The sequence below is a fragment of the Protobothrops mucrosquamatus genome, unplaced genomic scaffold (genome assembly GCF_001527695.2).
Source record: "Protobothrops mucrosquamatus isolate PMUCROS unplaced genomic scaffold, P.Mucros_1.0 scaffold2371, whole genome shotgun sequence".
Lineage (NCBI taxonomy): Eukaryota > Metazoa > Chordata > Lepidosauria > Squamata > Viperidae > Protobothrops > Protobothrops mucrosquamatus.
The window spans coordinates 46,735-70,462 of NW_015388447.1; the positions used below are offsets into that span (position 1 = coordinate 46,735).

At 44.7% G+C, this 23,728-nt stretch overlaps 1 protein-coding gene across 1 annotated transcript in view; it reads right to left on the reverse strand.

Moving 5' to 3' along the window:
• Positions 1-23,728, reverse strand: part of SCYL1 (SCY1 like pseudokinase 1) — a 30,169-nt gene that overhangs the window by 4,003 nt on the left and 2,438 nt on the right. The window contains exons 2-14 of the mRNA XM_015824829.1: positions 22,383-22,523; positions 20,963-21,085; positions 19,969-20,189; positions 17,832-17,922; positions 17,012-17,167; positions 11,748-11,906; positions 10,297-10,404; positions 8,175-8,288; positions 6,917-7,072; positions 5,411-5,599; positions 3,437-3,512; positions 2,472-2,660; positions 571-704 (exon numbers count right to left, since the gene is read on the reverse strand). Of these exons, the coding sequence (XP_015680315.1) occupies positions 571-704; positions 2,472-2,660; positions 3,437-3,512; positions 5,411-5,599; positions 6,917-7,072; positions 8,175-8,288; positions 10,297-10,404; positions 11,748-11,906; positions 17,012-17,167; positions 17,832-17,922; positions 19,969-20,189; positions 20,963-21,085; positions 22,383-22,523 (1,857 nt within the window). The remainder of the gene's footprint in view (positions 1-570; positions 705-2,471; positions 2,661-3,436; positions 3,513-5,410; positions 5,600-6,916; positions 7,073-8,174; positions 8,289-10,296; positions 10,405-11,747; positions 11,907-17,011; positions 17,168-17,831; positions 17,923-19,968; positions 20,190-20,962; positions 21,086-22,382; positions 22,524-23,728) is intronic.

Here is a 23,728-nt window from a genome sequence, read left to right on the forward strand (position 1 = left end):
ATCCATCCATCCCTCTATCATCTATCAATTTATTTATAGAACATATTCAGAAATAGTCCTCCACTTATGACTGTGATGGAATCTGCCCATGACAGTCATAAGTCACGATAGTTATAAAAGCAGGTCATCATATGACCAGATCTGATTTTACAACTTTACTGCCATGTTTGTTAAGCAAATCATTGCAGTTCTTAAGTGAATCACATGGTCATTAAGCGAATGTGGCATCACCCATTGGCTTTGCTGGTCAGAAAATGGTTGGGAAGGTTACAAATGATAATCATGTGACCCGGGAACAATGAAACCATCATAAATACACGCCAGTTGCCAAGTGCCTGCATTCTGATTGTGTGACCATGGGGATGCTGCAACGGTCATTAAGTGTGAAAAACGGCCATAAGTCACTTTTTTCAGTGCTGTTGCAGCTTCAAACGCTCACTAAACGAACGGTTGTAAGTTGAGGACTATCTGCAAATGAACTGTGGTGACCCAGCATCTCTGATCCATCTCAGCTTTTCATCTTCAGCTCTTCACGGGGGTGGGGTGGGCGGTGGGGGGGTGACCTTTTACCTCCAAGCTGCTCCAGTCTTCATCATCCCACTGGTCTGCCGTGCTCTCCTCCCCCCCCACCTCCTCCTCCTCCACGTCCCACTGGCTGGAAGGGGAGGGAGCTGCTCCCTCAGAAGCAGGAGGGGGCCCGGTGCCTATAGATATATAAGTAGATAAATGCTTTAGATATAGACAGACAGACAACGGACAAATATAGAGAGATGATAGATATTTTAGATATAGAGATGATAGATAGATAGATAGATAGATAGATAGATAGATAGATAGATAGATAGATAGATATAGATAGATAGATAGATAGATAGATAGATAGATAGATAGATAGATAGATAGATAGATAGATAGATAGACAGATGATACATAGATGATAGACATGATAGATAGATCGATAGATGATAGATCAGATAGAGAGAGAGAGATGATAGACAGAGACAGATGGAGGGATAGAGATAGACGGATGGATAGATATAGATAGATAGATTTATAGATATGAGAGAGAGAGAGAGAGAGAGAGAGAGAGAGAGAGAGAGAGAGAGAGAGAGAGAGAGAGAGAGAGAGAGAGAGAGAGAGAGAGAGAGAGAGAGAGAGAGAGAGAGAGAGAGAGAGAGAGAGAGAGAGATGATAGACATGGATGGATGGATAGAGAGAGATGGACCGATGGATATAGAGAGATAGACAGATAGATGGATGGATGGAGGGATGAATGGATTGATAGATGATAGATAGATGAAACATAGATAGATGGATGGATGGATGGGATGGATAGATTATCATATGAGAAAGAAAGAGAGAGAGAGAGAGAGAGAGAGAGAGAGAGAGAGAGAGAGAGAGAGAGAGAGAGAGAGAGACATAGAGAGATGGATGGATACAGATAGATAGATAGATAGATAGATAGATAGATAGATAGATAGATAGATAAACATGATTGATAGATTGATAGATGATAGATGAGATATATATATAGAGAGAGATGACAGACAGAGACAGATGGAGGGATAGAGATAGAGATGGATGGATGGATGGATGGATGGATGGATGGATGGATAGATAGAATAGATAGACAGAAAGAAAGATAGATAGATAAAGTGAGAGAGATGATAGACAGACATGGATGGATAGAGAGAGAGGACTGATTGATAGAGAGACAGATAGATGGATGGATGGATTGATAAATGATAGATGGATGGATAGATAGATAGATAGATAGATAGATAGATAGACACATAGATGATAGTTGATAGATGATAAACATGATAGATATATGATAGATTAGATAGATAAATAAAGAGATAGATAGATAGATGATAGACAGACGGATGGATGGATGGATAGATAGATAGGTAGGTAGACAGATACTCAGATACGTAGAGAGAGAGATGGATGGATGGATGGATGGATAGAGAGAGAGAGATGTAGAGAGATAGGGAGATAGATAAATGTTTTAAATATACAGGTAGTCCTTGACTTATGACCACAACGGAGTCCAAAATTTCCATTGCTAAGTAAGATACTTGTTAAGGGAGTTTACCCCATTTTACAACCTTTCTTGCCATGATCATTAAGTGAATCCAACTCGCAAAAGGGGATCATGTGACCCCCGAACTCTGTAACTGTCATAAATGTGAGTCAGTCGTCAAGCATCCAAATGTGAATCACATGACCCTGGGGATGCTACAACGATCGTTAAGTATGAAAAGCGGTCATAAGTGACTTTTTTCAGTGATGTTGAGGCTTCGAACAGTCACTAAGTGAACTGTTGTAAATCGAAGAGTGCCTGTATTGCAAAATTGGCCCCGTTCACACAGCCCACCTAACCCAGACGAGGCCTCCTGACTTTCAACAGCATTCAAAGCCTGGCTAAATTGCTGCACTCAACAGGGTGGGTTAGCAGCCCCACTGACCTGATTTGGGGGGCTCCGACGGTGTCTTGACGGGGGCGTCCCTGGCCACCTGCTCTGCCCCCGGCGTTGTGCCAGCGTTTGTCCGGATCAGCTTTGACGTCAGGGACGAGACCCCCGTCACAGCCCAGCCGGCCCAACTGGTTGCTGAGCCCACCGCGGGACTGATGGAGGCAGCCTGGACATCTTTTTCTGAAGAGAGAGGGGGGAGGCAAAGTCCCGGGTTCAAGCTATACCGTTGCAATGCCAGGAAGTGCTTTTTAAGCAGTAGGTTGGATTAGATTACAGGGCTTCTCCAAACCTGGCCACTTCCAGATGTGCGGACTTCAACTCCCAGAATTCTGGGAGTTGAAGTCCAGAGGTCCTAAAGTGGCCAAGTTTGGAGAGCCCTGGACAAGAAGACCTCCAAGGTCCCTTCCAGCCAAAGTATTCTATGATTCCAGCAAATCAGATCCATGTGGCCCAAATAAGCGTTGCTGGCTGGAGAATTCTGGGAGTTGAAGTCCACACGTCTTAAAGTGGCCAGGTTTGGAAAGCCCTGGACAAGAAGACCTCCAAGGTCCCTTCCAGCCCTAGAATTCTATGATTCCAGCCAACCAGATCCATGAGGCCCAAATAAGTTGGGTGGGGCCTCGCATTCTAAGCAGGAGGCGTGGCCAGAGCTCAAAGCAGGAAAAGGGAGAATGGACGGGATTTGCAAAGTGGGCCAAGCCGGGCACATAATCCTTGGCTGCCAGTTGCCCACCCTGGTTTAGTCAAACCACAAGGCCCTGTGGTGGGGTTCAAATATGTGAACAACCCGTTCTGTGTGTGGATGCCGCTTCCGGAAGTGTGTTCTCGGCCTGGGCAACAAAAAATTAGCTACCAGTTCTGTCAAAGTGGTGTGAACCGGCTGAATCCCACCACTGACAAGGCCCAAAGTCCAAACCCAACAGCTTGGCCCCTATTGATTGTCAGGATGGTCTCACCAAGTTCTGAGAGCTGAGTCGGATCTTCTGAAACCGTCTCCAGTTTAGTCATGAAGCTGTGGATGGCTTTGAAGGCCTGAAAAAAAATTAAAATCACCCGACAAAAAAAGCAATGAAAGAGACACAAAGACGGGTTTTTTAAAAAAAGCCAACACAATCAGAAGCTTCCCCACAGCTCTACAAACTACAGGCAATCCTCGACTTACAGCAGTTTGTTTAGTGACCGTTCAAAGTTACAATGGCACTGAAAAAAGCGACTTATGACCATTTTTCATACTTAAGACCACTGCAGCATCTCCCTGATCACGTGATCAAAATTCAGACACTTGGCAACTGGTTCGTATTTATGACAGTCATAGTGTCCCGGAGTCACGTGATCCCCTTCTGCGACCTCCTGACGAGCAAAGTCAACGGGGGAAGCCAGCTTCATTTAACAGCCGTGCGACTAACTAAACTGCAGTGATTCACTTAACAACTGTGGCAAGAAAGGTTGTGAAATGGGACAAAATTCACTTAACATGTGTCTCATAGCAACAGAAATTTTGGAGTCAATTGTGACTGTAAGTTGAGGACTCCCTGTACAATCAATCAAATCCTGGCTTAATTGGATGTGTGATTCTAGACCCTCCAATGGGTTTGTGTTTTCGCCCAACCGTGGGGTCCCATGGAGAGGGTGACAAAGATCGTTAGCCCCATTTTAACCAGGGAAGGCTAGGTTCCTGCATGGAGTTGCTTAACCTTAGTTTACTGAATAAAAGCCAAGTGGCTGCCTTCATACCTCATGAAACATGGTTTACTAGCCAGCATGGCTGACTTCACAAAGGAGGCTGGTAAAGCCACATGCTGAGCCTGAATTAACCATGGACAATTATCGTTAATTTAGGCTTGTCATGTCGCTTCACAGCCCCTTTGTGAAGTCAGCCATGCCGGTTACTAAACCATGTTTCATTGTTTAGCGTGATGTGATTCAAGAAAGGGAATGCCCCAGACTCACACATTTTATGATAGCCTTAACCTTGGTTTTTGACGTGTTAAAATGCTGGCTGGTTTCCCACAACAGGCTGAGTTATTCAACTCTTCTGAGACTCGCTTAGAGTGTCATGTGAACTCAACCACTGACTTGTAAACCATCTTAAGCACATTCTGGCTCAGAACAAGATGAATAACCAGCTGGTGAAGAGTCAATTTCATCAATACAGCCAGTCCTCAACTTAAGACCTGTAGCAGCCATTTGAAGTTACAATGATGCTGAAAAATGTCACCAGTCCTCACACTTATGACTGCTTCAGTGTCCCCAAGGTGATCAAAATTCAAGCTCTTGGCAACCAGCAGTATTTATGGTAGTTGCAGCATCCCGGGATCACACGATCGCCATGTGCAACCTTCCCACAAGCAAAGTTAATGGGGGAAGCGAGATTCTCTTAATGACCACACCATTCACTGAACAACCACGATTCTTTTAATGACCAAGGGGAAAAAGGTAATAACATTGGGCACAGATGCAGCATCCCAGGGTCAGGTGATCACCATTTACAAGCTTCCCAGAGGCTTCCAAAAAGCAAAATCAATGGAAGACGCCGGATTCACTTAACGACTGTAGCAAAAAAGGTCATAAAATCAGGCTTCGGGCATTAACAACCCAAACCCCTCCTCTTTAAATTGTGGCTCCAATTTTTATTTTATTTTTCATTTCTTAAATTCATATTCCTCCCCTTCTCACTAATAAAGCGACTCTGGGAGTCCTTTGCCTAGCATCCTTCCCTCAGATCACTCAAAGGCACACCTGTAGGGCAGAGATTCACCTGGATGGCAGAGCACCTGCCCTACAGGTGTGCCCCTGTGCAATAGGAGGCAAGGACAGAGCAACTGGGCGGGGGAATCACTGGACCCGCTTCCAAAGACCCCCGTGGACTCAATTCTCCACCCACCCTTCAGAAACTTGCGAGGGGAGTTTGCCCCCTCCCCATTCCTCACCTGGTCCCGGACAGTTTTTTCAGGGTCCACCGTCAAGTTGCACAGCACTGGCAGGATTTTGAAGGCGCACTCTTTCATGGAGAAGAAATTGTGGGTGGCGGCGAAGCCCAGGACCCCGGCCGCCCGCGAGGGGGCAAAGGGGTCTTTGGTGGCCCGACTGAAGGCCGAGATCAGCACGTTCTGCCTTGTCTGTAAAGAGAACATCCCGCAAACAACTTGAGCTCACCTGCAATAAAAAAATGGCAGCAGAAAAGGACTGAAGATTCCGGCCCAGGGTGCATCTTAGTCCCCAAAGTGCAATCATCAAGGTATTTGATGCAGGCAGTCCTCAACAACAGTTCATTTAGTGACCGTTCAAAGTTGCAATGGCACGGAAAAAAGGGACATGACTGTTTTTCACACTTACGACCATTGCAGCATCATCACGTGATCAAAATTCAGGCACTTGCCAACTGACTCATATTTATGACGGTCGCAGTATCCCGGGGTGATGTGATCCCCTTTTGAGACTTTCTGACAAGCAAAGTCAATGGGGGAGCCAGATTCATTTAATAGCTGTGCTAGTAAGTTAACCACTGTAGTGATTCCCTTAACAACTGTGGTAAGCAAGAATGGTTGTAAAATGGGGCAAAACTCACTTAACCGTCTCACTTAGCAACAGAAATGGTGGGCTCAGCTGTGGTCATAACTCAAGGACTGCTGTATATCAGTGAGTCCATCATTCAAGGCTAACCATGGTGCAAAGAACTGTGGCCCACAAGATGCATTGCACCAAACAGGGGGTTGGACTAAAAGACCTCTAAGTTCCTTTCCAATTTTATCATTCTAATCTTAATCCATATTTAACCCATCAATCTTTCACATATTACAGGTAGGCCTCAAATTATGACCAGTCCTTCAGTGACCTTTCAAAATTACAACCACACTGAGAAAAGGGACTGAGGTCTGGTCCTCGCACTTATGACCAATAATAGAGCATCCCTGCAGTTTAGCACTCGTCACCCAGGCGCCTGACATCCCGCATGTATTTACAATGCTTGCGGGCTCCCAAATTCATGTGAGTCAATGGGGAAGCCGGCAGGGAATGTCACAAGTCACGGTCATGTGAGAGCTTGCTTAATGACCATGGTGATTCACTTAACGACCATGGTGGTTCACTTAACGACCAGGGCAAAGAAGGTTGCAAAATCAGGTGCAGGTGTCACATGACTTAAGCACTGCAGCCTTCAGCAACAAATTTTCCAGTCTCAATTGTGGTTGTAAGTTGAGGACTTCCTGTGATCTTGTATCCAGTTTCCCACATCCTTCTTCCCAGAGCCAACTCTCTTTAAAACAGGGATGTCCAACCATGGCCACTTTAAGACTTGTGGGATTCTGGGAGTCGAAATCCACAGGTCTTAAAGTGACCAAGGTGGGACATCTCTGCTCTAAAGCTTCCCAGCCTCCCACTGTCTGCTCCGAAAGCCCGCCTCTGCCCTCTGCTTCCTTGAACCCAGGCCCACTCACGCTGACACTGAGGTACGGCCCAATCTTGCCCAGGCACACGGTGGTATTGCAGCGAATAGGGCCCTGGTCGTCCCGGGCCTGGAGGCGAGCAAAGTGCTTCATGAGTTCCACGTTGAGGTTGGTCTCACTGAGTTTGGGAGCCAGGAGCAGCATGGACTGTGGAGGAGGAGAACACAGGACAGGAGCCCCTTAGCGAGAGGCCGCAGGGTGGGCACGCGGGGGCAGGAAGAATGGGCCCCAGGGCAGGGGTGCTTGGAGATGGGGATAGCTTGGAAGGAGGAGCCCGGTCTCTCCCTGGGCGGAGGGTGGACATTAGGGACGGTGACACTGGGATCACCTTGTGGTCTTTTTTTCAGCCAAAGAAGAAAGATTCAGAGGGGAGGTCCCAAAGATGCTTTTTCAGGAGAACTGTCTTGTTTTTCTTTGAAGACGTTTCGCTTCTCATCCAAGAAGCTTCTTCAGCTCTGACTGGATGGTGGGGAATGGGAGGATTTATACTCCTTGCAGGCAGCTGGTCATTCGCCTTCTTTTTAGAGAGTCAGTGAGGCCATTTGGAGGTTTACCTGTGCCCTCAGGGTCACCTGAGTAGTGCAAATGGGTGTGGAACACTGTCCTTTCAGAGTTCCAAGAAGACTCCATACCTATTTGCACCACTCAGGTGACCCTGAGGACACAGATATGGATGAGAAGAAAAACAAGAAAAAGCACCTTTGGGGCAACCATGACCTGGATGACTTGGATGAATCTCCATAGATATTCTGAGGGGAAGGTATAGATGACCTCACCAACTTCAGCTTAGGGCTCCTCCTACCTCCCACTTCCATCCCACCAATTATGTAAGATGCGGTCCTTGCCCAGAACAAGCCTGGGGGATTGTGACTCATAACAGATGAAAGGTTGTTTATCCCAGCAGGGAGGGAGGTAAGGGGCTCGGTGACCCCCCCCCCCAGAGCTAGAGAACTTGCCCTTGACATCTGTCAGTCTTTCCAGGTAGACCAGTCAGGAAACACAACCAGATGAGTTAATTCTGGTTTCTTGTAAGGTTACATTAACCAAATTTTGTAAGTCTGAAAGTACAAATCTCCCACCGTCTCTTTTACAGTCTGAGAAACTGGGGAGGGTCCCTCCTAACTCTCTTTCTCCACCCATTACACAGCTAAGGGCTAAGTTGTCTCTAATCTGTCAATTCCCCTGGCAGAGTCTTCTCATCCTGCCTTCCAAGGTCTTTCTCACATGCCTTTACATCATCTTGCCTCACCTTCACCGTCTGCTCCCGAATGGCTGGATTGGTGTCCAGGAAGCCGTGGACCACATGGGGGAAGATCTGGGTGTTGACCGTGGGCTCATTCAGATACTGAATGAAGTGTTCCATCTGGAGGGAAAGCGCCTGCGGTCAGTTGGTGCTTGAGATACAAAATGCATCTACAATTTCTCTCCCAGGTTCACACAACACACCGAACAGACCTATTTTCTAGATTTGTGCTAAAACACCATGGGCTGCATTCACACGATTTATTTTTTTTTACTTATTTGTACCCTGCCTTATTTATTTATTTATTTTTTAACGTCCCTGTAATCCCTTATTTCTGGGCGACTGAACAGAGCTGAGCATTTACTGACCGAATGCCCTTCCTGACACCAACACGGAGTTCACAACAGGGTATTTTTTCTTTGTGCCAGAGAGAGAAATATCTGCAGCTGCCTAGGGTTGACCTCACAGCCTCCTGATGTTGAGGCGAGAGCTTCGCTTCTAGGCTACCACGTCCCTCCTAGTCTGCCTTTAGTATTTTGACAAACAACTCAATGTGGCAAACATATCCAACACACTTTCCTCCTCCTCCTCCTATTTTCCCCACAACAACCTTGTGAGGTGGGCTGGACTGAGAGAAGGGGACTGGCCCAAAGTCTCCCAGATGATTTTCATGCCTGGTGCAGGACTAGAACTCACGGTCTCTTGGGGATTGGCCCAAAGTCTCCCACCCGGCTTTCATGGCGAAGACGGGACTTGAACTCACAATCTCCCGCTTTCTAGCCTTAACTATTAGACCAAACTGGCTCTCCACGCACTAAGCTCCCAACCTCTTCCCAAAGCACGCAAGCAGCTCCATGAATTTGTTTAGTAAATAAAAATGCAACCTTCTAACGAAAAAAACGAGTTTCACCGTCCATTTTTTCTGGCTTTCTAGTGGAAAATAACAGAAGACTCTCACAAATGCTTTTTTGTTCAATTAACCTCTTCTTGGGTTTACACAGTATACTGCACCAGCGTTTTTCAAATTTGGTCACTCTAGGGCAGTGGTGGCGAACCTATGGCACGCGTGCCAGAGGCGGCACTCAGAGCCCTCTCTGTGGGACACGCGCTGCCACTGCCAGCCGCTTGCGCGGGTCCATTAGGCCGCCTCCGCCCGGAGTGGCAGCCCCACCCAGCACAAAGGAGGCGAAGCGGCCAGCTAGCAAGCTCCGGTAGTGGTGGTAGAGCACGCCCACAGCCAGCAAGCCAAAGGCCACCCCGAGCAGGGAAAGCCGGATCCCCATCGGCGCCATGGCCCCCCAGTCCCAGCTAGGATTGCGTGCCTCCCCCTCACCTATGCTGGGCCTCCTGCCCACCGCCCCACCCGCCAGAGACCCCCTGGATCTCCCTCAACCCTGTCCGGTCTCCACAGGCATCCCCCCCATGAGCAACATTGAGGTGGCCATGCCCACCCCAGCCACGCCCACCCAGTGTGCCGTGACAACTGGAGCCATGCCCACCCAGTGGGCCACGCCCCCATGCCCCACCCAGGGCACCACAATGCTGATGCGGCCCTGGCACTTTGCAATAAATAAGTGGGTTTTGGGTTGTGGTTTGGGCACTCGGTCTCTAAAAGGTTCGCCATCACTGCTCTAGGGATTTCAACTACCAGAATTTTCCAATCAGCATGTGCCAAGTGGGGGGGCGGGGCGGGGGGAATGGACTAGATGACCTCTGAGTTCAGTTCCAATTTTATGAGTCTAACATTAATTCCCATTTAGGACACCATGCAGTATGTTGGCTGGAAAATTCTAATTTAAACTGAGTTTAAATAACTTTGATTGAGTTTAAATAACTTTAGCAGGCCATCATTAGTTGTTTGGGAGTCTGGTAGCTCCCTTTTCAACCAACGTTATTAAACAATTATTAAAAATTTAGTAACAACAAAAACTGTTATTAAAAAGAAAAGGTGACCACCAGGCTGGGTGAGTTACAGAATCCCTTTAAAGCCCATTGACTTCAATCTCTCAACCCATGCAGGACTCAGTCTGAGATTCTGTTTAAAGACGGAGCCAAGGACGCAACCACCGGCTTTGTCTAACAAATCCACAGGCCCAAGTGCAACTATTTGATTGGGCTGCCTGCCAACCTGTTGCAGCAAACGGATCCTCATGGCCCGATCCGGGGAAGAGAACATCTTCACAATCACAGGGATGATTTTTTGCTGGTATTCCTGGCTATTCAAAAATTTCCCCACCTGGAAAAAGGGGAAAAAAGCAGAGGAGGAAGGGAGAGAGAGAGGGAGAGAGGGAGAGGGAGGGAGGAACAGAAGAAGTCAAGAATGGGCAAATGTATTTCTTGATACAAAAATAAATAAATGCATCCCCTTCTTCTAATAAAGATGCACAACTGGATGGTGCTGCCACAATGAAAACAGCCCCAGAGATTTTATTAATAGCCCAAGGCTGACAAATTAATTGTCTGTTTTCATACAATACACTGAATTTGAGGAATGTTAACATTGCTTACCTGTTTTTTTTGCGGGGGGGGGGGGTGTTAGCATGTGGTGGGAATGAGGCCCAGTGTAATTACTGGCTGATCTCAGAAAATGGGTTAACTAGGATCAATTACAGGTAGTCCTCAACGTACAACAGTTTGTTTACTGACCAAAGTTAGAACGGCACTGAAAAAAGTGACATGACTATTTTTCACACTTAACTCCATTGCAACATCCCCATGGTCACGTGACCAAAATTCAAATGTTTGGCAACTGGCATGTATTTACGACGGTTGCAGTGTCTTGGGGTCACGTGATCTGCAACTGTGACTTTCCCAGCCAGCTTCAGACAAAGTCAATGGGGAAATCAACAGGGAAGGTGATGCCTCGCTTAACAACCACAATAATTCACTTAACAACCAGAGCAAAAATCAGGGCGGTCGTACTTAATGACCGCACTGCTTAACAACAAATCTTCAGATCCCAATTGTGGCTGTAACTTGAGGACCATCTGTAAACAAATCTGTTTACATTAATTCACAAACAGAATCCTAACCGAGATTTAGTATTTTGTACGAATGCATTGGCTGGGACTTTTGCTATCTCATTAAGTATCTTGAATATACACAGCAGGTCTATTTATTCGTTTATTTGTGTCAGAAGCATCACAATTAAAATAAAGTCATGCTATATGACATAAAATGTAAACTATAAAACTATAAAACTATACAAGCTATGTACAAGTTAAACAGATCTTGCAAGATCTGCTTCATTTGTACAAATCTGGTATTTTATAGTCAGACTCTCAATTTTTTTTATTGAAACTAGCAACATTAATTGCTTTGTGTAACGCTGCCATGAGGTCCTCCAGTATACATTGATTGGGGCACAAAGGGCAGGTATACATGTGTGGTGTTGTCTGCATGTCACCACAATTGCAAAGAGCAGAAGCAAGCGGATCCACAACAGGCAGGTCAGGAAATGAAGACAGCCTCATGGTAAGTCATAACCTCCATCCTTCCCCAACTTTGGGGAAATCACCTCTGGTTTTTTTCAAGCCCCGGTGATCCGTGCCTCTTTCCTCGTTCCGCAGAGTGGCTTACCTTAAAGAGCGGCGTGAGGATGATGGCTCCTGCATTCCCAAACTCAAAGGCCATCAGCAATTGAGGAAGGACCTTGTGGCAACAGAAATCCTCGGGGAAATTATCCAGGTTGTCGCTGAGCTCCTGGAAAAACTTCTGCCGCTCGGCCGGCTCCTTAATCTGCAGAAAGATGAGTTACCAAGAGTTACGGGTTCAAATCTGCCCCCCTCACCCTTTCCTGCTTGGAGACAGGAAGGGGGGAGGCATGGAATTCATGGGCTCCAACCAAGCTGGAGCCAGGGATTCCCACAGATCCCATGTGGGAAAGACCCCATTATCTGACCAGCCTCAACAAGGGTATCAGGATATTTGATACCTTTTATTAAAGTAACCAACTCTGGAGGCCACCAAGTTGAGGTTTCGTGCCTGTATATTCTACGGCGGTGTTTTCTGAACTAGGCCACTTTAATACTTGTGCGCGTCTGTGTACATACAGTAGCTGTCAAATTTGACTCAACTCCATAGTTGCCTGCACCTGCTTTCGCTCAGTTTGCCAAACAGTGACGGGAGAAGGGTGGGTGAATTTCTGGGGGGGGGGAGGGGAAGGCTAGGGAATGCACGAGAGCCTTCTGTTTCTGGAGAGACGTTATCCACCAAGGTCAAGTTATGAAGAACATTTGAGTGGCGCAGACAGTTTTTCCCAAAACAAAAGAACTGAACTCAGTTGGTAAACTATGAACTGTGGGTGGCCCAGAGGGGGAAAAAGGGGTTTTATCTATGTGGGTTTTCGCAGGAAAATCCCAGAACTGACTTTTCTTCTGCTGTGCCTAGATGGACCTTTCAATAAAGCTACGCTCTTGGTCATCCTAAAGAGCCGGGAGTTTCTTTTGTTGAGCGTGCCAAATGGGATGGCTGACAATAGCTAGCTAGGGAATTCTGGGAGTTGAGGTCCACACGTCTTAAAGTGACAGTGGTTGAAAATCACTGTTGTACAGGAATATTATGCCTTGTGGCAGTGCTTCCCAAATTTTTTTCTTAATTACCCAAAACCACCTATCAGAAAATCTTATCATACTTCAAGGACCAGTCCTATGTCCTTCCTTTAGCACCGTCAGAACTTCAAATGGTCACTGAATGAACAGTTATAACTCAAGGACAACCTGTATTATAAGAACAATATCATTATCATGGCATAGTGGTCAGAATGCAGGATTGCAGGCTAACTCTGCTGACTATCAGCAGTTTGATCCTGACCGACTTAATTCTGCCGATTGTCAGCCTTCCCTCCTTCCGAGGTTGGTAAAACGAGGACCCAGATTGTTGGGAAGGGCAAGAGGCTGACTCTGTAAATCGCTTAGAGAGGGCTGTAAAACACTGTGAAGCGGTATGTAAGTCTAAGGGATATGGCTATTATAACTTTTCAACAAATTCCATTGGTAACTTCAATGACTTTTTGTCTTCATAAGGAAACTGAGGAGATTTTTAAATATATTTTAGGATACGTGGCAATCTTTTTTTTTGTAAGAGTTTTATTAATTTTTTACAATAACATCCTTAGTGCCTGGTGTACAGCGTGTTGTCTTGGTTCATGAATTTTTTTTACAATCAATAATAATTAACAGTCAATAATAATTATTTTTTATATTTCCATAATTAGTATATCAACTGATAATATATTTCCTTATCCTCTCTTCTCCCAATAGTATTCTCCTTCTTCAGCATTAAAGAAATATAATTTTAGTATTTAATATTATCTATATATAAATGATTAAATAAAAACATTTTCTTCTATATTTATACCAACAATAATAGCATCCATATATAGCATTTTTTCTTATCAATATATGTTATGTTCATAAAAATTACCTTGTTAATTCACCATATCTTATTTTCATAAATCTTGTTTAAACTCAATTTCTCCATAATATTCAAATAATTCTTATCAATCATAATTTTCTCAATAATTAACATCTAAATATCCAAGTTTTCCACTTAAATATATCATGACAATATTTTCATATTTCATATATTATAGAAATACTACTTATCTATCATAACACCTACCTATAACATCTTTTCTCATCAATTTATATCTCACCTATTTGTAAAAATTAATTAAATCACTATATTTCCCTACAATCATTCCTTAATCCTAAATCTTTTCAAACTTAATTTGTCTTTAAAGTTCAAACTTTTTCTTCACTTTCATCATCCCAATATTTTTACATTTTGTGTCTTATCAAAAAATACCATATTACTTATATCTTATTCCACTTGTTCTAAAGCCCCTTTATAGCCAAAGTTATTTGTTTATTTAGCCATATTCAAACAAGTGTTTGCTCGTATAATATACCATCTGGTAGGGTGAGTCAAGTCTCTTAAACCCATCTCTAATCTTCTTCCTTTGCCAAATTGTTTTCCAAATTAATGTTTTCGACTTGTCAAACAGTTCTTGTATTTTTGTAGTTGCTGTTAGGCCTAGAGGATACGTAATACGTAAGATGTATGCTTTTTGACTCCCAAACAGTGATTCTCCTAGCAGTGTCCATTTTGTTAAGTCTTCTTTCTTCTCAGGTTTAATGCATAAGGTATCTTTTCCATATTTATTGTTGCATCCAAATCTTGTGAAGTTTTTCTTGTTTGTATTAAGTTATAGTTCCCTTCACTTGTGACTTCGCCAATTAAGTCAATTTTTTCTGGTTCACATTCTGTTATCTGATTTGTTTGTTCATTCTTTACCATCATTCTTTGAATGTTTTTTGATTGTAGATTTAAATTAGAAGTGTATTCTTTTATGTTATCAAAATTACACTTAACCTCTTCATGGTTTAGAGCTATTGTGATTTGTATCTGTCATAGCATTGCATAAATTTCTTCTTGGAAAGTATTTGTCTTGTCTTGAAATGTTGCTTCTAGAGGTCTTTGATCTTTCCGGTTGAATCCTTCAAGAGTAGATATTAAGTGTGGCTTTTTATCATTTTTTAATGAATATGTCATGTCTATGTTGTCTCTCCCTTTCGAGTAATCCATCGTAAGTGCCATAGTCTCTGTAATTAGCCTTGTCAAGCTGGCCAAAACTCAAAATCCAAACAATCCAATTTTATATAGTTCTTGTCTTTATATATAATTTTTATAATCCACTGTAATTTTCAATTGTCAAGGTTTCAGTAAAATCAATGTTTTATGACAATTCTTTCTTTCAGGTCAATTGCCAATTGTCAACCAGTCAGAATTGCAATTCAGTATGTTTAGCCACCTTAAATCCTTCCTGTAACTTTCCCTCTCAAACCTAGTCATAGATCAAAGTTTTTAAACAATTCATAAGTTTAGACCACAATCAAAATATTTCTTTTCCTTCAAACACTTTCCAATCTTATGGCTGGCCCAGTATACAATCTCTTCTTTGTCTCCTGGCAACTATCTTCTTAAAGGTTATTAGGGTTCATGGGAGCAGATTTTTCTTTGTTTCTGGGCGTTGTCTTTAATGTGCTAAATTCTAGTTGTCCACTAGATGTCAGCAAATATTTGTTTTCTAGCTCTTTCAGGGAAGAAGTTCTTATTTTTCTTTTTTTATATAATTTCATCAAAATCCTTTAGAATATAATCTTAGCAGTTTGTTTTAGTTTCTAAGTTTGATCAGATTGTAGTATTTTAAATTTAATTTCAATATGTTTCTTTCCTCCTTAAAGGTTAATTCGCCGCTTCCGTCTATGGGGGAATGGGAATGTAGTCCCCTCCCCTCACTTTCAGAGGTTTTTTGCTTTGGGGATCTTTGCAAAATAAGGGGGAGAAGATCAAATACTTTAATTTCAATATGTTTCTTTCCTCCTTAAAGGTTAATTCGCCGCTTCCGTCTATGGGGGAATGGGAATGTAGTCCCCTCCCCTCACTTTCAGAGGTTTTTTGCTTTGGGGATCTTTGCAAAATAAGGGGGAGAAGATCAAATACTCTCACCAATTCCAAGCACGCTGTTCACCATTGTTCTTGTTAGTGCCCTTGGACTTCCCGGCTGCAGATAGCTTGGGCTAGACCAGACATGTCAAACACAAGGCCCGGGGGCCGGATGCGGCCCGCAAAGTGGTTTCATGTGGCCCACGAAGCCATCCTGGAAACAGTGAGGGAACGGCCCCCACTGCCTTGGCCCTGGCCCAGGCCAGCCAGGAGCCAATGTACAATTTTGTGGTGGCCATCTATGCTGAAACGCATTCAGTCTTAGCTCCATAAGCCCCCCCCCCGCATGGCCTGAGAGGAACAGTGAGGCTCCTCCAGTGGACCATGCCTTGGCACTTGCCCTGGTCCAACCCCCTTCTGCCAGAGACCCTCAGATCTATCTCACTCCTGCCCAGGCCACCACAAGGCACCCTTGACGCGAACGATGTAGAGCTGGCCACACCCACCCAGTAGGCCACAGCCACTCCATCCACACCCACCCAGTAGGCCGCACCCACCCTGGCCACACCCACCCGGCCCCCTGAGGGCAACCGCAATGCTGATGCGGCCCTCAATGAAATTGAGTTTGACACCCCTGGGCTAGACGCTGGCATGTGGCTAGCCTTTCTCTTGTCGAGTTCGGAGGGCTTTCCCCAGATCAAACAAAGTGATTGCTGTCGCTTTGTGATCAACAGGACGCCCCTCCTTCACGGTCACCTCTTCAGGGTGACTTTGGACCCATCTAGGGTCCCCCTGGCAGGGCGAAACTAGCCATGGGGAGCGGAGGTCCACTCTCGCGCGGCCATGCACTATGGACGCAAAACCGGAAGTCCTCAGGATACGTGGCAATCTTGAAGTCTATTTCAATGCTCCGATTGTGATGGGTTGTGGGTTCGAGTGTCATTACCAGAACTTACACAACTTTACCAATATGGGAAGCGCTGCCTTATGGCATCCTGCATTTATTTATTTATTTATCTATCTATCTGTCTGTCTGTCTATCATCTATCTATCTATCTATCTATCTATCTATCTATCTATCTATCTACCTACCTACCTACCTACCTACCTACCTACCTATCGTATGGCACATTCACGTCATATTTCAACAAAAGGGATCAGTACAAAATCAATTTTAAAAAATCCTGTATTTTATTGCGCTAATATGTGAATGGCAAAACACCTCCAGATATGAAAATTGGAATCTGAAATGTTCCGGGTTCTAAGCAAGTTCTTTGACCCACAAGGAGGACCCCTCCTACAATTTAGCCCCATGGAAAGTCATAGTCATAAAATCAAACAGACACAGGCCAAGAGCCTTTGGTGGATAAGCCACCATGCTCCCCACCTCTCACCTGGATCTCCTCCAGAAAAAGGTTGGTCTCCACAAACTTGTTGTCCATGAAACTGCCCGTCCGAGAGCAATTTTGCAGGAATTTGGCTGGGCTGGGTCGAACTTTGGGATTCGCACCAACCAACTCACAGTAATGGGGCACCAAGGACTTAGGGATCTGGAAGAGAAGGAAGCAGGCAGATAGGTCAGAAAAAAGGAGATGGTGATCTCCAACATAAAGCTGGTCCACCCAGAAGCAAGAGAGGCAAGACAAGTTGGACACTGTTCATGTCTCGAGCAGTTCCAATGTCAACAGTGCAACCTGCAGCCTTCTCACTTTGCAACCTTATGGAGTAGACAAAACACGCTTCATTTTAGGGCACTGATTTACAATCTTGACAACTTTAAGATGGGTGTACTTCAACTCCCAGAATTCCCCAGCCAGCAAGAATGGGAGTTGAAGTTCACCCATCTTAAAGTTGTCAAGGTTGAGAAAACTGGTCTAATCCATTTCTATCTTTTACTCCTAATATGCCAGGCCACTCTTCTACATCTGGGGGAAAAGAGGGGGAAAGAGAAAGAGAGAGAAAGGAATTGACACCACCCAGTGACTTACAATAGCCACCTCCATTTGGTCCACTCCATGTCCAACCTAGAAGACCATTTTGTCCATCTGTATCCAGCCCATTTCATTCATCAGATGAAACCTGTATTCTCGCAACCAATCAATGGTGGGAACTATCGGTTACAGTTTATGGGGTTGTGTGAACCCAGGAAATGGGGTTAATTCAGTCAACCACCGTTCAATGAACTTTTGAGAAAGGGTCACCAAAGAGACTCACTTTGTTGAGAGACCGCAGGGAGGACGATCGGGGCAAGGGACCGTTGAAGACCTCCCAGATGAGGCAGCCAAATCGCCACATGTCTGCTGACCTATCACCACACACAGGAAACAAGTTTGAGTCAAATCAGGATTATGAGGACTAGCTCCATGACCACTGGATAGTTTGTTTCCAAGACACATTTAACCCCCCAAAATACGACACAGATCAGTCTATGCCAGGGGTGTCAAACTGCTGGCCCACGGGTCGGACGCGTCATCCGGAAGCCATGCCCACCCCATTGCCGGCAATAGCAAAACCGTCCCAATACGTTGCACGTCACATGACGTCACGAGTTTGACATGTCTGGTCTATGCTGAGGGGGTTCCCACAAAAGAGAAAACCAGGTTAAAAACAGATTTGTGTCTTTGCAGAGAACCCTGTTTCAAATAGAGAGCTGCATGTGAACCAAGCCATCACTTCAACTTGGATGTAGTTGAGTTTACTGTATAACAGATGTGTACATTCAGCCTTTAGTTATGTTAACACAAAGCTTAGTCGTTGGCACTGTGTGAACCTGCCTTGTTTTCAAGGAAAGACACCAACTACGGAAAGAATTTACAGGATTACAGAATAACAGAGTTGGAATGGACCTTGGAGGTCTTCTAGTCCAACCCCCTGCTCAAGCAGGAGACCCTATACCTTTTCTGACAAATGGCTGTCCAATCTCTTCTTTAAAAGCCTCCAGCAATACAGCATCCACAACTTCTGAAGGCAAGCAGTTCCACTGATTAATTGTTCTGACTGTCAGGAACTTTCTCCTTAGTTCTAGGTTGCTTCTCTCCTTGATTAGTTTCCACCCGTTGCTTCTTGTCCTGCCTTCAGGCGCCTTGGAGAATAGTTGGACCCCCCCACCTTCTTTGTGGCAATCCCTCAGATATTGGAAGACTGCAATCATGTCACCCCTCGTCCTTCTTTTCACTAGACCAGACATACCCAATTCCTGCAACTGTTCTTCATATGTTTTAGCCTCCAGTCCCCTGATCACCCTTGTTGCTCTTCTCTGCACTTTTTCCCGAGTCTCAACGTCTGTAGCATAGGACACACGAGCGGCCGATTTTACCTTGAATCTTTGACCCACTGCTGCCCTCGTCAAAGCAAAGACGCCGAAACTAAATTTAAACACTTTTAATTGAACTTAGCTTTTATTGATTAGATCCCTGGAAACTGGTTAATAATTTCTTGCTTCGTAATGGCACAAACTGATAGACAGTCTCCAAGGGGCACCTCAAAGCTTTCAGGGGTGTCCTGTGCAGCCCTAGCAGGTAAGGACCCCGCTTGAATAGTAAGTCTCTAATCGGTGCAGATATTTCAAGCGTTCCTGAAAAAGTTTCCTCCCACAACCGATTCAGAAACTGGATTGATATTCCTCAAGCAAATGGATTTTCTAAATCGGGTGGTAATCTGAATCCCACTGGATCCAAATCTGACTTAAGCAACTACATTTTGCATGGACAGCTGTCTTCAAAAACTGGTTGTCCTCCCCCACCTCTGCTCCTTTGCAAACCCCCCAAAATTTATTTGGGGGCTCTGGTCAACCCCCCCCAAATGAGATCCTGCTCATATGTGCAGATGCAAGATCCACAAATCCTCCGATAAAACCTTGGCCACTTTAAAATGGGTGGACTTCAACTACCAGAATTCCTCAGCCAGCACAGTGACCAAGCTCGAGAAACTCTGTACAGGTACTCCTCGACTTACGACCACAATTGAGCCCAAAATGTCTATTGCTAGGCAAAACAATTTGAATTTTGACCCATTTTATGACCTTCCTTGCCACAGTTGTTAAGTGAATCACTGCAGTTGTTAAGTTAGTAACACGGCTGTTAAGTGAATCAGGCTTCCCCGTTGACTCTGTTTGTCAGGTCACAAAAAGGGGATCATCTGACCCGGGGAACGCTGCAACCATCATAAATGTGAGTCAGTTGCCAAGCAGCTGAATTTTGATCATGTGACCACGGGGATGCTGCAACGGTCGTAAGTGTGAAACATGGTCATAAATCATTTTTTCCAGCGCTGTTGTCACTTTGAACGGTCACTAAATGAATTGTTATAAGTCGAGAATTACCTGTATTTCAAGAAAGAGAAGTAAGCTTACCATTTCTCTCCAATGTTTTTGGTGCTATCGGATAATTCGGGAGGGTTGTATTTCTCCAGCTCGGGGACCCCCTTCCGTGGCACGGTGACGTCCCCCTGGGTCGAGCACATGTAATCCAACCCACCAAGTTTCCACTCGCCAGCACGGTCCACGTAAACCACCCCCATGCAGACGTTGTTATGGATGAGGTGACAGTCGTTGACCAGGAAACTGAGGGCTTTCTAGGAAGGAAAGGGGAGGGGGACAGACGTCCGTCAAGGAAGAGGTCACAGGTCACAGCCAAGGTCAAGGAGGTGGAATTCACACAGCCTGCTGGATTCCTGCAGGAAACGCAGGATATAAACCTAACAAATATATATATTTGGGAATATAGCTTCTTTGTGGTGGCACAGTGGTTACAATGCAGGATTGCAGGCTAACTCTGCTGAGTGTCAGCAGTTCGATCCTCTCCGGCTCAAGGTTGACTCAGCCTTCCCTCCTTCCAAGGCCGGTCAAATGAGGACCCAGATTGCTGGGAAGGGCAAAAGGCTGACTCTATAAACTGCTTAGAGAGGGCTGTAAAGCACCGTGAAGCAGTACATAAGTGTAAGGGATATTGCTAGTGCTTTTTCTCCTTCCTTCCTTCCTTCCTTCCTTCCTTCCTTCCTTCCATGGTACGCAATGGTTAGAATGCAGCATTGAAGGCTGACTCTGCTGACTGTCAGCAGTTTGATCCTGACCAGCTCAAGGCTGACTCAGTTTTCCCTCCTTCCGAGGTGGGTAAAATGAGGACCCAGATGGTTGGGAAGGGCAAATAGGCTGACTCTGTAAACCGCTTAGAGAGGGCTGTAGAGCACTGTGAAGCAGGATATAAGTCTAAGGGATATTGCTAGTGCTAGTGCTAACTTGGAACGGTCACTAAGCAAGCAGTCATAACTTGAAGACTACTTGTACTGAAAGTTAAAGTGTCTAACCCAGCACTCCCCACCCTGATACCGGTCTCCCCAGCACTCACTGCAATCTGATGAAGACCCCAGGAAATCTCCGGCTCGCTCAAGGCCTTCCCGTCCCCCCGCAACTCCAAGTAGGCCGGCAGCGGTGTCACGGGCTCAGTGACCACGTGTAAATTTTTCTCTGTCTAGAAAATCAAAGGAGAAAACATGATTCTCATCATGGCGGAAGGGGGGGAGGCAAGTGGGCAAGAGTGTCGTGAAATGAGACAGCTGGTTAGAAATGTCTTGGTTCCAATAGAAGAAAATATTTGTAGCTCGGGGTTCAACTTTGTTCTCGAGCTTGGATGGTTTTCTTGCAGACATTTCATGACCCAATTAGGTAACATTATCAGTGCTACAAGGGAGTGGGGTTTACAGAGGGGAGGGGAGATGGGAAGAAGAGGAGGAGGAGGAGGACGACGACTATGGGGTTCTTGGGGCTCCCTGAGCTGGGTTGCTTTCTTGCAGACGTTTCATGACCCAACCAAGTAACATTATCAGTGCTAGAAGCGAGTGGGGTTTACAGAGTGGAGGAGGAGGAGGAGTATGGTGTCCTTGGTCTTCTCTGAGCTGGGTGGTTTTCTAGAAGGGAGTGGGGTTTACAGAGTGGAGGGGGAGATGGGAGGAGGAGGAAGAGGAGGGAGGGAGGAAGAGGAGGGAGGGGAGGAGGACTGTGGGATCTTTGGTGCTCTCTGAGCTTGGTTTCTTGCAGATGTTTCACAGGGATAAATCACATTTACATACCTTTGAAAAGAGATAGTAAAAAGCTAAGAAGGAAACAAGACCAGAAGACTTTGACTCCAGCCAGATAAGCAGGGATTAACACCAGACAAACAATCAAGCAGAAAACAACTCCCTGATCCAGGAACCCAAGGAGAAAACCACACTCAACCAACAGTGACAGAGCAAGTGACTGTCTATAACCAGGGAACAAATTCCACATTCACACATACCGGTACTAATGATGTTGGGTCATGAAACGTTTGCAAGACAACAACCAAGCTCGGACAACACCAAGGGACCCACAGAAAGAGAAGCCCAGATAAGCAGGGATGAACACCAGAGAAACAATCAAGCAGAAAACAATATCCTAATCAAGGAACCACCAAGGAGAAAACTGTAACTCCATCAAAACAAAGCAAGCGATTCTATATAAACCGAGCAAACTCCACACTCAGTTCCACTGATGATGTTACCTAGTTAGACAATGAAATGTCTCAAGAAAGGAAAATACTTGTAGCTCAGGGTTGAAATGAGGAGTGCTTGATGCTCTCTGAGCTTAATAGTAGTAGTAGTAGTAGTAGTAGTAGTAGTAGTAGTAGTAGTAATAATAATAATAATAATAATAATAATAATAATAATAATAATAATAGGGTTGCTATTGCTCCCCAAGAGATTCTGCCCAGGTTTCAAAGACCTGCTGCTGAAATCATCTTAAGATACCTCTAAGCCATCAATGTAGGATAAGATATTGGGGTGCCGGAGCGTCTTGAGGAATTTAAAGGCTGTTTTGGCAAGCTGGGTCTGCTCTTCGGAACTCGGCTTCACCTCGTGTACGAAAAGGGAGACCGGTTCTCCCGTAGTCTGTGAGAATGAAAATGAGCAGGGGTGAGAGAGAATGGCGGTTGTTTGCTAGCCACAATCAGGCCATAATTAATGGTCAAGTAGACAGTTCCCCAGATCCAAGTGGCCCCCACTCGCCCATGTTTAAATGAGGCATGAAATCCTAGCTAGTCACTAGGGAGAACAAGACCTCCAGCTTCATTGCCTTTATCTCTGTCTTTTCTGTTTTACTGATTTGATTGTAATTTTATGACAATTGATAATCAACAGATTAGGTTGCCTCCTGGGCTTTTATCACCGGAGGTTTTAAAAAATAAACTGAATCAGGATGAAATGAAGTCTCCAGTCTTGAAGTGGGGGGGCTGGACTAGAAGACCTCTAAGGTCCCTTCAAGCCCTATAATTCTAAGTCCATACATCTTAAAGCATGCTGGCTGGAGAATTCTGGGAATCAAAATCCACCCACCTTCAAGTCGCCCAGGCTGAAAATCACTAAATAGTGATAACCCAGCAAGGACCTTCTTCCCGGAGCGCCAGAACCCTACTAAACTTGGTTATTGAAAAACAAACCAGGGTCTGAGTTTCTATAATATGGGAAACTCAGCCAGAACATGAGTGGGATTTACATGATTGAGGAAGACATGAAATCCGTGTTTCCCAGAGGACTTCCATTTCCTCCATAAGCTTAACGCTTGTTTCAAGCGGTTCTTCCGATATAAAACCAAGTCATCTGCAAATGCTTGTAGTTTGTATTTTTCATCTTTTATCTCCAGTTCTTTAATTTCTATCTCTTGCCTGATGTTAATATAAATAATAGTGGAGATAGCGGACATCCCTGTCTTATGCCTTTTTTAATGTCAAAGTTTTCTGTAAAATCTCCATTCACAATTATTTTGGCTGTTTGTTTATGATAAATTGTTTTGATTACGTTTATAAAGTTTTCTCCAAAATCCATTTCCTCTAGTTGCTGAAACATAAATTGCCAGTTTACATTGTCGAACGCTTTCTGTGCATCTAGAAATATTAAAGCCATCTGTTTCCCTGGATGAATTTCATAGTACTCTAAAACATCTAGGATCATTCTTAAGTTATTTTTTATCTGTCTATTAGGAAGAAAGCCATTTTGGTCTGTATGTATAAATTCGGTCAGAAATTTCTTTAGTCTTTCTGCTATTATTGAGGCAAAAATTTTATAATCTACATTTAATAACGATATTGATCTGTAAT